General features: G+C 35.1%; 1 protein-coding gene across 6 annotated transcripts in view; it reads left to right on the top strand.

The window, feature by feature from the left end:
• ZNF277 (zinc finger protein 277) overlaps positions 1-15,594 on the top strand; it is a 171,469-nt gene that overhangs the window by 134,643 nt on the left and 21,232 nt on the right. For all 6 annotated transcript variants that reach the window (XM_074193893.1, XM_074193894.1, XM_074193896.1 and 3 more), the window contains 2 exons: positions 9,110-9,220; positions 12,105-12,237. In XM_074193893.1, coding sequence (XP_074049994.1) covers positions 9,110-9,220; positions 12,105-12,237 — 244 coding nt within the window. The remainder of the gene's footprint in view (positions 1-9,109; positions 9,221-12,104; positions 12,238-15,594) is intronic.

Below are 15,594 nucleotides of genomic sequence, written 5' to 3'. Positions count from 1 at the left end.
TAGACTAAATAATTACCTAACTCAGAAGTAAATAACCAACAAAAGAAAGTATATGTAAAACCTTAAAAGAAAAAAACAAGCTCTTTGAACAAATAGTATAACATGAAGGAAAATTAGCCAACAATTAACTCTTAAAAAAGGCAGCTAGAGTACTGGGCCTATAGATAGGAAGATTCAAATCCAACCTCACCCTGTTTGCCTCATTTTCCTTAACTATATGAGCTACAGAAGAAAATGGCAAACCACTCCAATATCTTTGCAGGAAAACCCAGATAAGATCACAAAGAATAAGACATGATTGAACAACAGAATTCTAAAGTGAAATATAATTCTTTTAAAAATAAGCTAATAATGAATTTAGATCAGAAATGAGAAATCTCAACATGGAATTTAAAAAATAAAGCTATTTTGAGCCCATGTAATTATCAAAGTCTGTCATCCTCTAAAGGAAATCCCAATTTATTGTCATTATTCTAAGGCTGTGGCTATCAAGATTGAGAGAGGAGTCTAGATTCTTGGTGAAATGATTTTGACTGAATTCAGGATTCTTTTGACACTGAAAGAATGGAGTTTAATTTGGTCTTTCTAAATATTTCAAAGAAACAGCTTTGAAATCTTGAAGAAAATGAAAAGAACTGAAAATATGTATTTATAAAAGCCAACAGAATTGGGACTCTGACTGAAAATCTTTCGGCTTATTGACCTATTTGAGGAACAAAATTTTGGAAGCCAAGAAACCTTAATACTAGTGTAAGCTGCTGGCTACTTGAGTTCGGTTCTGCCTGTGAGGAATCATTATTCAGACTCAGGAAAGCAAGGATGGAAATAAAACAAAAATTTATTTACAAGATTCCAAGACATAGGATGGGCAAGGGACAGAAAGAGAGAGAGAGAGAGAGAGAGAGAGAGAGAGAGAGAGAGAGGCCTCAGTTTGGTAGAGAAGACTATGGCCCTAAGCTGGAGTTCACCTCAGGTTTTTATGTCTTGCCTTTCAACCAGAGGCCAAAGGGTGAACTCCCTTTCTCTTACTAGACCTTGAATTAGGGAAAACCTAAGGAGATTAGGATACAAATTTTACATTAAACAATGAATGATGTTTCTGTTACAGTCATAATTCTCTACTTTGAGTCAATTTACATCTCAAGAGTAGGTGGCAGTCAACCCCACCCAATCTCTACATTCACAATTCTCTTTATCTTTCCCCTGCATCACTAAAAGGATTAGAATTTATAAATACCTTGTAAGATCAAGCTATAATAATTGATCCATTGATTCTTTTAATCTATAAATAAAGAGATAGTAGGCTATTTTTTTATTTCAGAGTTTTAAAGACAATGTATTTATTGACATGCCAAACTTTTCAAGTGTCAAAGATCCCTGAGTAGTTTTTCAGGTGATGAATCTCATTTCCATAATTTTCTTGCCATGTTCATTGGGAATGGGTCTGATAAAAAAAAATGTAGTTGAACTACTGAAATCTGAGAAGTCCCAATTAAGAAATGTTTAAAAGACTACAAAAAAAAATAAATCACTGTTTTGTGTTGAGGGGATTTCCTAGATGGCTATCTGGAAGACCATACTAGCCTAAATGATTTTTAAGGCCTCTTATCAATTTGTTAGCACCAAACTTCTAAAGTCTTTTTTTAAATTTAGTAATTTAAATATTATAAAGGAAACTTAAAAGCAAACATAAATGTGCAGTTGTAGGTATACCCTTTTCCATGTCTCTTATGCCCAATCCTTCAGCAAGTTTGGTTGGTTTCAACTTTACAGTATCTTTGTAATATTTTACTTCATCTTTTTTACTGCCATTACCCTCAACACCTCTAAATTGAATTATCAAGATAGTTTCCTATTCTATTTATAGCTTAAGCCAACCATTGGGGAGATCACCTCATACTATTCCACCCTTCCAAAGCCTTCAGTAATTCCTATTGCCACACTCATCATCTTGTCATTCAGGATCCCTCACAATCTATCTTCCATTTCTTTTTCTAGCTTTATCTTATATTGCCTGCTCTACATGCTAGTCCAACCCAACTATTTGATATCACCACCATCCCTTTGTTCTCCCAGGATCTGACATCCCCCACCAGTCATTGATCTTCCCTTATCTAACATCACTTTGTATTCTTTGTGCTTATATTCTAATTTGTGTTTTAGTTAACATTTGAAATGTGATATCTCTTTTCTTTAAACTGTTCTTCAAGGGTTAAAACTGTATCTTATCCATCTTTGTATTTCTACTAACAAATACATTAAATGAATAGCTGCATAAGTGCAAGCCAATTGAGTTTAATAGTAAGAGGGTCTATTCCATTGTCATTAATTATATACCTAATCTTACCCAGATATCTCTGCTATTATTAATAGTGGGAACCATGTAATGTTCATGTACTTCAATGCCAGTCCATCAATACTACTACCAGAAAATTACACATCCTTTTTTTACATACAAAGAATGAAACATTTATTTTCTTTTAGTAGTGATCCATTGAACCAATTACTGAAACATTCAGAGGTTGTTATTTTCTTGGTTTCCTCATTAATCAGAAAACAAATAATTCTTAAATGTTTAACATGTACTTGGCATTGTGCTGTCAGGGATACTAAGCAAAAATTAAATAGAACCTGCCCTCAAGGCTCTTACATTCTGTCATATGTAAGAAAGAGGTTGCACTAGATGACTGCTTAGTTCCCTTCCTGATCTTTATCTGTGTTCTTAAGCATCATTACCAAAAGATAAAATTTGGGTTGCACTTCCTTAATCTAATGAACCACCTAACATCAAATTGATATCTCTAAGTAGTGGAAATGATATTTTTATTCCATGACTGAGCTTTCCCATGAATAGATAAGGTAGTTGAATCTTTAATCCAACAAATATTAAGCATAGTATTAAGCATATTATTAAGCCTTCAGATCACAAAAATAGATTAAACATTGTCCCTATTTTTAATGTACTTAATATCTAAGGGAGGAGGCAAATAGTTTTCAAAATGATCTGAAAGTCAGATGATATAGACATCTAAGTATTGGGAACTTGAAACTGTGGGTTCATATCCTTTCCAAAATAAGCATTAGTCATAGTCAGTCAACAAGCATTTATTAACTGTCTACTAGGTGTTAAGTGATGAGAATACAAGAAAAAGTAAAAAAGAATGTCCCTGCTGTCATTGAATTCGCAATCTAATGGGAGAATTCACAATCCATAAAACAACTTAGTACAAACAAGATATAAATAGGTTAAATTGAAGATAATCAATAGAGAGAGGGCACTAGCATTAAGGGGCCTAGGAAAAGTCTCAGAGAAGACATGATTTTAGCAGGAACTTGAAGAAAGTCAGAAAGCGGAGATTATCTCATTTGATCCTCACAACAATCTCAAAAGTTCCACCCATTAAAAAAAAATCAACATTGAATAAGAAATTCAGTTAATTTAGGCAGCTCCCCTCAGTTTAGTTCATTATGGGTCCTTGCAGCCCTTTACTCTCAACCTAGGCTATAACTGCTCCTTCTCTTATCAGTATAATTTGAAATGATCCCAAATGTGCAATGAAATACCCAGTAAAAGGAAAAGGGCTAAGAGGTAGCTAAGTTTAAATAGCGAAGTAAGTTATGGGGCAGCTGCAGTGGAGACAGCACTGACCCTGGATTCAGGAGGACCTGAGTTCCAATCTGAACTCAGACACTTAATGATTGCTTAGCTGTGTGACCTTGGGCAAGTCACTCTTAACTCCATTGCCTTAAATAAATAAAGAAATTTTTAAAAAAGAATTGAGAAGTAAGTTACAATTGTTTTCATCTCTAGACCTCAGTCAAAAGAAAGCAGCTAGACAATCATTAATTTAATTTTATTAATTTAATGAACCCCAAATTCATTCTATCAGAACTATTAAAGGTCAACAGGGAAATAAATGTAATATGCAGATGGGTAAAACTATGTAAGGAAATCATTTTCTTAAAATGTAAACATGAGAAAATATGTAAATAAATACAGTTCTGAATCTCTGAAAATTATGATCAGTCTCTTTGAATTATGTGATCTTAGGAGTTATTTAGTTCATCAGAATGAACTACATGAAGGACATCTATAATTATGTGTAAAAGTAGACTTCTGGACCCAAGATAAAATGTAAGAAAGCAAGAGATTGAAATGCCAGCTGAGATAGTTTTAATTAGGAAATGAAGCTGACTTTGTGGTAATGGTAAAACAGCTGATTAGAAACAGAGTAGTAAAGTTGGACAACCTAAAATATCATGCTTGATTTAATCGCATCAAAATGGTAAAAGTGGAATGAATAAATAAAGACAACCCTTCTCCCCAATCAAGTGACAAACCTATTAAATTGTTGGATGCCAGGAAATGGAAGGATCATGTGGGGCAAGCCAGGAAACAAAGGAAACTTGCTCTTGTTTCTTTATTCCCTTACACGTTTTAACTTGAAAGATTCTCTTAATACAAGTATTATACTAAAGGTTAGTTTTTAAGGTGAAGAGTTGCCTGTGTTAAATATCCTACTCTTATGTCTCATAGTGGTGTGGAGTTGATCATGAATTCCCAAAGGCTCAACCAATGAAGCACAACCTCTCCTGTGTCTGTTAGGATACAGAAGCTGCGATCATTGTTCCAATATCAGTCTGTGCCTGCTTTACAAGGAACAGACTCAATGAGTGCCAAGAAGCTCATCAGTAAAAGACTTGCCACTGGGTGATAAATTCTTTGGCCTTGGGCAATCTGTGGGGGAAAAAAAGAAAAATACAGAATGGCCCTCAGGCCATTGTACTCCAGCAGTGATGGCATCCCAGGTAGGAAAAAAAAAAAAAGAAAAGGACTCTATTAAGGATTAGTTCAGTTTTAGGCTATTCCTATGTTTCTAGATAAGTTTCCAATGTAACAGGGCACTGTCTCTGCCCATAACTTGGAAGAATTAGGTACATAAAGAGCAACTTATTTTGCAGATCAGAGAGCAAATGCATAGCTTATCTTTAGAGTCATATAATTCTCTTACCCAAGTAGGAAAAAAGCACAAACTTGGCTCCTAATCCAGATATGGTGCAATAATTCATGTACTTCTGGTGCACTGGTTCCCATTTATATGTCTCCTAGTCCATCTCTTACTGGCTAGTCAATTTACACATGACATCATCTAATAGTTTGTCTCTAATGGTGTTGATGAATGTGTTAACATTTCCCATTTCCCCTGCCTAGCTTGTTCTTTCTCTTCATCTCTGTTTTATTGAATCCCCAGGACACAGACAAATAACCTTTTCAATATAAAGCTTGACCTTATCTCCCCTACCCAATTTCTAATATGCTGTCTTACCCTAACTACCTTGTTTACATAAGTAGCTCCTCTTCTCCATTACAATATTTTCATTTTTTCTATTTGAATGTCCATTGCTTAGAACAGATCCTGGCCCATAGTGAGCACGTAAATGCTTATTGATTGACTGAGTGATTTTGTATTTATTCTGAAGATTTTTATTCTGTCAACCCATACATATATGTTGCCTGAACATAAACAATCTTCATGTTGTTTACCCCAATTGAGTGCAGGATCCTTGAGAGAAAAGACTTTTTTCATTGTTGTCTTTGTAGCCCAGCACCTAGCATAATGTCTGCCATGTAGTGGGCATTTATTAAATGTTTGTTGATTGATTCTGTACTTCTTAAAGAGATATACTTTTCATATTTCATATATTCTACAAATCTTTAGTAGGTACCTACTATGTGCAGAGCAATTTTTGTTGCTGAGGAAAGTACAAGGTTTAGAAAAGGTAGAACCCTGCTCTTATGATCCTTCAGTCTAGTGCCTGTGTGACTATGGACAAATTACTCTCTGGACTTCTTATAAAATGATAATAGTAAAACTTTCAGTCAGCCAGTCAAAAAATATTTATTAAATATATACTATGTGCATCCTACTAAGGTAAAAGGCAATTAGTCCCTCCTCTGAAGGAGCATTCAGTCTGATGGAGATACCATGCAAACAACTATCTTCAAACAATATATCTATATATAGATTTAGAGATATACATATATATATATATATATATATATATGCAGAATAAACTGAAGATAATCTCAAAGACTAGGCACTAGAGATTAAAGAGAACCAGAAAGACTGCTTGTAGAAGTTGCCATTTTAGATGAGACTTGACTACCTTCTTCTTGTGAAGAATATACTTTGTAAACCTTAATTCATCAAAGAAGGATGGGTCATTAAATTACTATTGTTATAATTATTAATTATAACAATAATAATAATAATAAATAATTAGTGTTTCTAAATAACCCAGACACCTTAAAAGACTCATTGAAGGAGTGTGATATAGGAATCTGCCAAACAAACTGGGAATGTTTGACCTGGAGAAGAGAATCCTTAGAGAGGATATGATAGTGGTACTCAAATCTTTAAAGGATTATCATGTATACAAGGAATGAGATTCATCCTGCTTTGCCAAAGGGCAAAATAATGGATTTCAGCATCTTGTGTGAAAAGGCCTTCTAAGAATTTGAGCTTTCTAAAAGTTCAAAGGACTGCCAAAAAAAAAATGTAGTAGGTTCCCCCTCATTAGAGGTTTCAGTGGCAAGCTGGGTAGCTATTCTTTAGGGATATTGTAGAAGATAATATCAGCCTACTTTAGATTGAACTGTATTGGTTATACTGAGATTCTGTGATAACATACCCAGAAAACCAGAATTTACAATGTTCTATGATATATATCAGAATGGGACATATATTTTTTATTTAATTTAAAAATAAATTTAATCCAATGCTTTTTTCTTTTACATTTTAGTCATTTTTAGTCATCCCTCCAGAATTAACCCTTCCTTGTGACAAAGAAAAACAATTAAGCAAAACATAGGGATAATGATTATATCTGACAATATTTATGGTTTTCTATCCTTTCAGACCTTTACCTCTCTGATCTGAGGTGAAGGTATATATTTTATTATCTGTCCTCTGCCATATTCTCAGAATTTGTAATACTTTTAATGATCTTTTCATTTACATTGTAGTCCATGGCCAATTTGTTTTGCTTTACTATTTGAATTTGTCAGAAGGATTTTGTTTTTCTTTTCTTTTTTCCTATCTGGAAAGAACTAGGAGGAAGAATGGGACTATCTATAGGAATAGGAAAAAAATGGAAGAATGTTCTTGAAGCAACCCATTAAAATGGTAAAGTCAAAAGGTAGCAGCAGATTTACAGGGAAACAATAAGCCCAGTTTGGGATATGTTGAGTTTGAGATAGGTGAAACAGCCAGATAAAGATGTATTCTGATGGCAGCTGAAAATATAAGCCTAAAGTTCAAAAGTGAGGTCAGAGCTGGATATATAAAATGACAGATTGAAAGCTGAGACCTGAGAGAGATCTAAATTGAGAAAGGCCAAGGTCATCTTGACTTCTATCTTGCCACTGGCCTTCAATGACCCTGGAGGAGAGTGAAGCTGAAAACTTTACCCAGTTCTGCCTCACATCCAATTCACATGCAAATTAAGATATCAGTTCTCATGCTGGCATTGGTCCTCTTCCTGAGATCATCAAGACCAACCTTCCATATTTTACAATATAACATAAATAAGTCCCAGAGGGGTTAAATTAATTTTCCCAGAGACAAACATCTAGTATGTATTTGAATCAGGATTCAAACCCAGATCTTCCTAACTACAAGATCAGCACTCTATCCCAATATTTCAAACTTTTGGAAGTCACTGGTGTAGATATGGTGATTGAAGCTGTGGGAATGAATGAAATAACAAGGCAGAGAGTATAAAGGGAAGCTAAAATAGATCCTTAATGAGGAGTATATGAAGGTGACAGAAAAGTAATAATAAAAGTAATGGAAGAAGCACCCAGAGAGGGGAGTATTTCTGAAGCCAAGAGAGAAAAAAGTATTCATTAGGAATGGTTGACAAGGCCAGGAGCAGCCAAGAAAAAAAAAATCACAAGAGACCTTTAAAAAGGGTAATTAGATTAGTGATTAAGGAGTCATTTGTGACTTTTGAGACAGTAGTTTCAGTAGGAGGATTGCAGAAAATGTAGATTGTAAAGAATTGAATGACCAATGGGAATTTTAACACACAATTATAGTGGTTTTGAGATTTTCTTCATTGATGTTCAACATAATACCAGAATACAGTGATAGATTTTGAGTTAGAAAGAGGTTGTCTACTAGAAGTCATCTACACAGGGCAGCTAGGTGGTGCAGTGGATAAAGCACTGGCCCTGAAGTCAGAAAGTACCTGGGTTCAAATCTGGTCTCAGACACTTAATAATTACCTAGCTGTGTGGTCTTGGGCAAGCCAGTTAACCCCATTTGCCTTGCAAAAACCTAAAAAACTATAAAAAAAGTCATCTACTCTAACATTCCAGCTTACAGATATAGATGATGAAGGTCCAGGAAAGTTATGTGATTTATCTGTGGTCACCAACATAGTAAGTAGCAAATGTAAACTTTCAATCTAGTCTGTGACTCTAAACCAGTGTTCTTTCTACTATAGAAATTAGATCCTGGGAAGATTACTCTAAAATGATATAGATCAGTAAAATATAGAAGAAAGGAGACAAATTCTAATAATAGTAATAATAATTGCTAGCCTCTAAACAGTGTTTAAGGTTTCCAAAGTACTTTACAAATATTATCTCATTTGATTTTCACAACAATTTTGGGAGATGCTGTTAATTTCCCTTTTTTATAGATGAGATAACTAGCACAAAAGAATAACTGTCTTACCTGTAATCACATAGCTAAGAGGTATTTTAGGTAGGATATGAACTTGTCTTCCTTACTGCAGGTTCACCTAACCACCTTTAACTATTGTTCAGTCATGTCTCCTTTTGGAGTTTTCTTGGCAAAGATACTAGGGTACTTTGCCTATTTCCTTTTCCAGTCCATTTTACAGATGAGGAAATTGAGGCAACCAGAGTTAAGTGCCTTGCCCAGGGTCAATCAAATAGTAAGTGTCTGCCAAATTTGAACCCAGGAAGATGAGTCTTTCTGACTATCCCACCTTATCCACTGCACCACCTACCTAGCTACCTTTCATTAGAAACTAGCAATTATTTCAATGAGTAATCTCATCTCAAATCTCATTGTAGGTCTGCCCTTTTAAACCACATGGCAAGAGAGCATGCTTTCAACATTGGACTGCCAGACAATATTGTACACTGCAGTGAATTTCTCAAGACATTACAGAAGAAGCTTGACAAGTAAGTACTATTTTATGAAACCCACCCCAAAATCATATTAAACTCAATGCCGTTTTTAAATCAATTTAATAGTGAAAGGTAATTAATATGCTTATTTGTAATATTACAAAAGTTGGAATGTTGAAAAATAATCCTCACTCTTCTATATTATATTTCCATTTAATTTTAATTTATATTTGCTCTAAATGCAGCTTAATCAAAGGTCAAAACTGAGAAACATTGAGTATCTGGAATGGAATCAAAAATCTGAATTTGAGGCTCTGAGTTGCTATAAGAGCTGTCCAAGCCTGTGTCCTAACTCCCAGTCTTTTACCTTGTAGTTCACTGGATCCTCACACAGAGTTTTACTTCAAACATAATCCTAAAGAACTTGGTTGTCTGGTTTCCTAGCCCATAAAACCTAGAAAATTAGAATGGTAGTCCAACTCTTCTGGAAACAGGTCTAAACAGTTGAAAGAAATAATAGCTAAGAACCAAGAAGGAACGAAGGAAATGTAAAATTTTAATATTTTTAACTTAATAAACTTTTATAAAAGGGCACTAACACTTTTGGGACAACTTATATATACCCAAGAATTCAAAAAAATACCATAACTTGGGTTCATCGAGTATAGGGATAATTAGCCCCCCCACCACACCTCAGTAGCTTCTAAAATGATCCTCAAAGTCCTGCTATTTGATTCTAACAATGGCCTGAAAAAATAAAATATAAATAGATTGTCCAGACATGTTGATTTGAAAGTAGTGATTTATCCTCTGCCTCTAAGAATACACTCCTTCATTTCTATCTCTTTGAATCCTTCCAAATTGAGCTCACATTCCACTTCCTATAGGAATTCTTTCCTGATCTCCACACCTCTCAGTGCTTTTTCCTGCCTCCTATGTATCATGTGTACACTTAACTGCTGATGAGTTGTATTCTCAGACTACAATATAAATTCTCTGAGGACCAGTATCACCTTGTTTTTCTATTTATACCCTCAAACCATCTACCAGGTACTTTGCATATAGAATGAGCTTAATAAAAGCTTGTAGGATTGAATCAAACCAGAGACTTCCAGTTATGAGACCGAAAGGTTTTCCCCATTTTGATGAATTTGCTTTAAGTTGACCTTTCTAACTTAATTTTTAAAAAATCCTTCCCACTTTCTGTAGCTCACTGCTTCCCGATATTACTCCAGATTTCCATGTCATATCTTCAAGCTGGTTAATCATCAGTGACTGTCCTACCTTATCAAGTATTTTTCTCTAAAACATAAGCATCTTTATTTTTTTCAGACAGTAATTGAAGCTCATAAGGATGACTCTGAGTCATCAAGATTATGTTGAATTACATTTAGCATACCCTGTTTAAGAAGGTGGGAGAGTGAGTATGACATTTTAGAAGGATTTCTGTCTGAAATGGTTAAACTTTTAAAGTGTCAGTGCTTAAAGGGCTTAGCTTCAGTTATTGGGGAAATGCTCTTATGTGGAGCACCTGCCTTCCCAGTAAAAGCAAACTAATGAGGTGTTACTGAATATCCTTTGAAGTCTCTCTGGAAAGTCACCATAGCCCCAAAGAAGTAATAAGCAATTCTCAACAGGCATTTAGTTCTAATTTTCATATCGATACTGCTTGATCCCAAGTAGCATTCTTAACTTGACCATACCTCAATATCCGTCTGTAAAAATGAAGAAAAAACATCCCCAGCAGAAATTGTAGAAAATAATCCTAATCCCAAAGGGAAAAATCCTATTAAGATTATGATTTCAGTATAAGATTTTTAAGCCTTAGCTAATGATCCATGAATTCTTAAAAGCATTTGCTTGACCCTTTAAAGTTTGATTGAGAATAGGTGATTATAAGTAATGGTTAAATTTGGTATCTTATTACTCTAAGTATCCTCCTCTTCATTGGTACAGTGAACAAACCAATCCCACCTTCTTATCCTGTGTACTGTCCATGTTCTCCCATTAACCCTCATTTAACCAATATTCTGGAGGTCTTCCTTTAAGTCATCTTCTATTTCATGGATAGCAGTAGACAATAGATACTGACCTATATTATTCTTTATCCACTCTATTTTCTAGTCATAATCCCCTGCATGACTTCTTTTACACTATCTTAGTCACTGTTGAAAATAGAAGTCTTTAGGCCCTATTATTGATCATCAATAATCAAATAAGGCATTACAAATCCGGTCTCAGACACTTAATAATTACCTAGCTGTGTGGCCTTGGGCAAGCCACTTAGCCCCATTTGCCTTGCAAAAACCTAAAAAAAAATAAAATAAAATAATCAAATAAGGCATGATACAGGGAAATAAATGTATGTTCACCAGAGTTCATCACCATAATGAATATGATTTAAGCATGAAGTCCTCCAAAGATGTCTGTGGATAATATTATACTGATTGTATCCATCTCCATAGTATGTCAGGAACTCCTCAGTGGGATCAATAATTACTCAAAAGTAGCTGAACTAACCATATATTCAGAAAAAACTAAACGGATGAAAAAATACCTATTGTTCAATCTATAATATGCATTTGAACAACTAATAAGCTAAGTTTGAACATTAATACAAATAGGCAATATAGATGGATAATGAGTTGAGTCCAAAATTAAATAGTTAGAGGAGACCAATATATATTTTGGAACTTGTTCAATGTTTTTAGTTATTGTCAAGATAATCACTGGCATATAAACCTTTCCTTTTTTTGTTTTAATTTAATACGAATGGTTACAAATCAGACAATACCACAATCTGTAAAGATCCAAAAGTTTCTAGTGACCCAAAGGTCAATGAAAGGGGATCATAAACTTCTTATATTCTAAAGTACCATTAAAGTGCATATTGGGAAATTTTTCAATTAAGATATCATAATTTATGTTTTAATTTTAGCTTGCAGTGCTTGTACTGTGAAAAGTTCTTCAGAGACAAAAATACACTTAAGGATCACATGAGGAAAAAGCAGCATCGCAGGATCAATGCTAAGAATAGAGAATATGACCAATTTTATGTCATTAATTATTTGGTAAGGCTTTCCTTTCCTAATTGAAAAATTGATTGAAGTACAACCAGCACAATCTAATTAAAAATCCATCTTTAATTTTTGAACAAGCTACTTAGCACAAAGGTCAAAATGCAACTGAAGGGCTCTTCAGAATTATATTCCCTCATAAGAATGGTAAGTTTACAAAACAGCTGAACAAACATTTGCAAATTACAAAATATAAAATGTCACCCCACATTAATAGCAATCAATATTAACAATTTAACTAAAACAAATTTCAAAGCAACTCATATGACCTTTTTTTCATGTGGAATATATTGATTTTAGGTCTTAGATGAAAATAGTTATCATAGATTTATAATAAGAAAAGAACTTTGAGTTCCACTTCTTTGTTTTATAGACAAGGAAACAGAGTTTAAGTAAATTGCTCAGGGTCAAATGGATTAATAATATGTGGCAAAGCCAGGATTCAAACCTTGATCCTCTTTCCCCAAGGACAGTATCCTTAATAGTAGTTTGCCAATGCTGGGCTTCCTACTTGACCACCTCAAGTTTTCCTTCTCCCTTCCCTACATCTCACCTCACCCTACCTCTCTTCAATCTTTATCAATGAGAGTGATCAAATACCCTACTGACCAAGAGGGTTCCTACTAACAAATTTAAGCTTGGCTCACCAAACACCCATGTAGCTTACTCTGAGTGGCACCTAAAAAGTCCTGCCTACACGAAACTGTTTCCCACTAGGCTGCCACATTAGACTAGTGTGTCCTGAAAGACTCTATCAAAGTACAAATATTACATGAGAGGAATAACAAACACATGAACTCATGGGGGTTGCAGCACAAGTAAATTTTTAAGAGGGGCTAAAAGGAAACAGAAGTACTGTGCATGGAGTTATTAACAGTGGGAGTAGAAATTCATATGCATGGTCATGGTAACCCCGAGTATCACCAGATTACAAAAAGTCTGAAGGCAGAAAAGAGAGGAAGATATATAAAATAAGGGGGAAGGACCCACTGGATCTACTTCATAATTCTCCCTAGACATAGTGGCAAGAGGGTATAATGGCTAAGATATTCTCTGGGGTAGGGACAGCTTTCCATCCCATGGAGACTAAGTCTCCAAAGTAAGAAAATCCACCCTCCCTGCAAAATCCCTGTTATTCTTACCCATGAGACAGTGTTGTTACATACTGTGGTTCACAAAGATCACATAGCTCAGTGCGACCCCATATAATTGGATGACCAGGTAAATGGCTAAGCCCAAAGGTCAAAAAAGTTGATTCCTTTGTTGTTGTTCTTCAAGTCATTTCAATTGTGTTGTGTCCAACTCTTTAGACTCTTTGGACTCTCCAGTCCCATTTGTTTGGTAAGGATTAGTTTGCCATTCCCTTCTCCAGTTCATATTACAGAAGAGGAAACTGAGGCAAACAGCATTAAATGACTTGCCCAAGGTCACACAGCCAGATTTGAACTCAGGAAAATGTGTCTTCCTGAATCTAGGCCCAATACTCTATCCACTACACCACCTAGCTACATTTTTTACAATTACATATAATGCTGCTATAAAATTTTTAAGTCATTTTTTTCTATTCCTTTCTTCTTTCTTTCTTATTCCTTTCTTCCTTTTCTTCTTTTCTTTCTTCTTTTTCTTCATGACTATGTCCAGGTTGGAAGTACAGTAGCCATTCATGGACCCAAACCCATTATTGAGCAGAATATGAGATTTGGCCTACTTCCATTCCCAAATTGAGCTGATTCACCTTTCTTTAGGCAACTTAGTCCTATCTCTCCATTCCCAGGGGCTCACCATATTAGTGCTGAAACCCATCGTCTCTAATCCTACTTGCAGTTCAAACCCTCCAGAGCTCAAATAATCCACCAGCCTCAGAACTTCCATTCAAAGGGGATGGAAATACCACTACCCTGGCTTTTTTTCTCATTTTTTTTCATAACACTTCCAGATATAGTCACAGAAGTGGAAAGAATATTGGACTTGGGTTCTGGAAGATTTGAGTTCAAATGCCACCAGAGACAAGTGTTATTAGTGTAACTCTGGATGAGTTACTTAAATTTTCTTAACCTCAATTTTCTCATCTAGAAAATGGAGATAAGAATAACACCTAGTTCAAAAGGGTTGATATTAAAATCAATGAGATATAGGCAAAGTGCTTTATAAAACTTAGATTACTACATAAATCTTAGCTTTTAGTATTATCATCATCATCATCACTTTATTTTTCCATCTACATGCAACGGTGGTTTTCAACGATCTTTTTTTGCAAGGTTTTGAGTTTCACATTTTTCTCCTACTCTTCCTTCCCTCCCCCCTCTCCAAACAAAAGCAACCTAATATATCTAGGCAATACACGTATTATCATGTCATAGGTATAATTATTAGAAGTCCTCTCCTAGGGGTCAAAGTGTTTACTGTTGGTTCTACTACTATGCCTCCTTCCAAACCTACCTTCCAAACAGAGGTCTCTGTTAAGTTAGATAAATCTCTAGGGTATCTGGAGGACAAGCTACAGCATCAAAGACTGAAAGAGCTAACCCTAGAACAGCCCCAGGATGATAAGAAGAGCTACCCTGGCATCAGATTACATCCATCTCCAGTTCAGACACCCATCTGAGCACTCACTCATTTTTAGTTGAATATTGCAAATTGGTCAACAGTTATGCATCGAGGAGGGTCCATTGACTTTAAAATGAAATAGGATTCCAGATAGGAGTTTTGTCTTTTATTGATATTTCCTGTAAACAAATGGGAGAGGCTTTTTCCTGTTGTTATGAAGGCTGAATTGAAATCAATAACCATTGACCCCAAAAATATAATTAGATCCAGTAATTTTTTTTAAGGGTGATACTTTTATCTTCCAAAAAGGAACATTGTGTGTCCTGAATTGGGATGTAAATCTTCTTCCTGGCTCCAAGGAGCAATTTCTGCCTGTTCTAATCCTTTTGGCATTTAAAGTTTAAAAAAATTCTCCTCATGAGGCTAGTTTAGCGTGTTTGCAGGCTGGCTCTGGGAGTTACCATGGTACACAACAAATGTTTCACAACTAGCTAAGAGCAAAGCCACATGCATCATTTGAATCCTTCAGTCTTCTCCTGAAATCTCATCTCTCTAGCAAGTGTACCTTCAGAAAATGGGGTTCAATATTTATACCTCCAGGAAATAAGGAGGTACAGCAAAAAACAGGATAATTTAATAGGGCTCCTTCCTTCTGAGATTCTTTTAAACTAATAGCTTAGCAGGGGACTTAGGGGACCACCAAATGTCCACAGGTATTCATCTTTTCAACAAGACTTCAAGGAACTAGATCTCTTGAACTAATTAAGCTTCCTTTGGCACTTTTAGGGAAAAAGTCAATGTACT

Source organism: Macrotis lagotis, chromosome 7, assembly GCF_037893015.1.
Source record: "Macrotis lagotis isolate mMagLag1 chromosome 7, bilby.v1.9.chrom.fasta, whole genome shotgun sequence".
In the NCBI taxonomy this organism is placed as follows: domain Eukaryota; kingdom Metazoa; phylum Chordata; class Mammalia; order Peramelemorphia; family Peramelidae; genus Macrotis; species Macrotis lagotis.
This window is presented reverse-complemented; position numbering and strand designations above follow the sequence as displayed.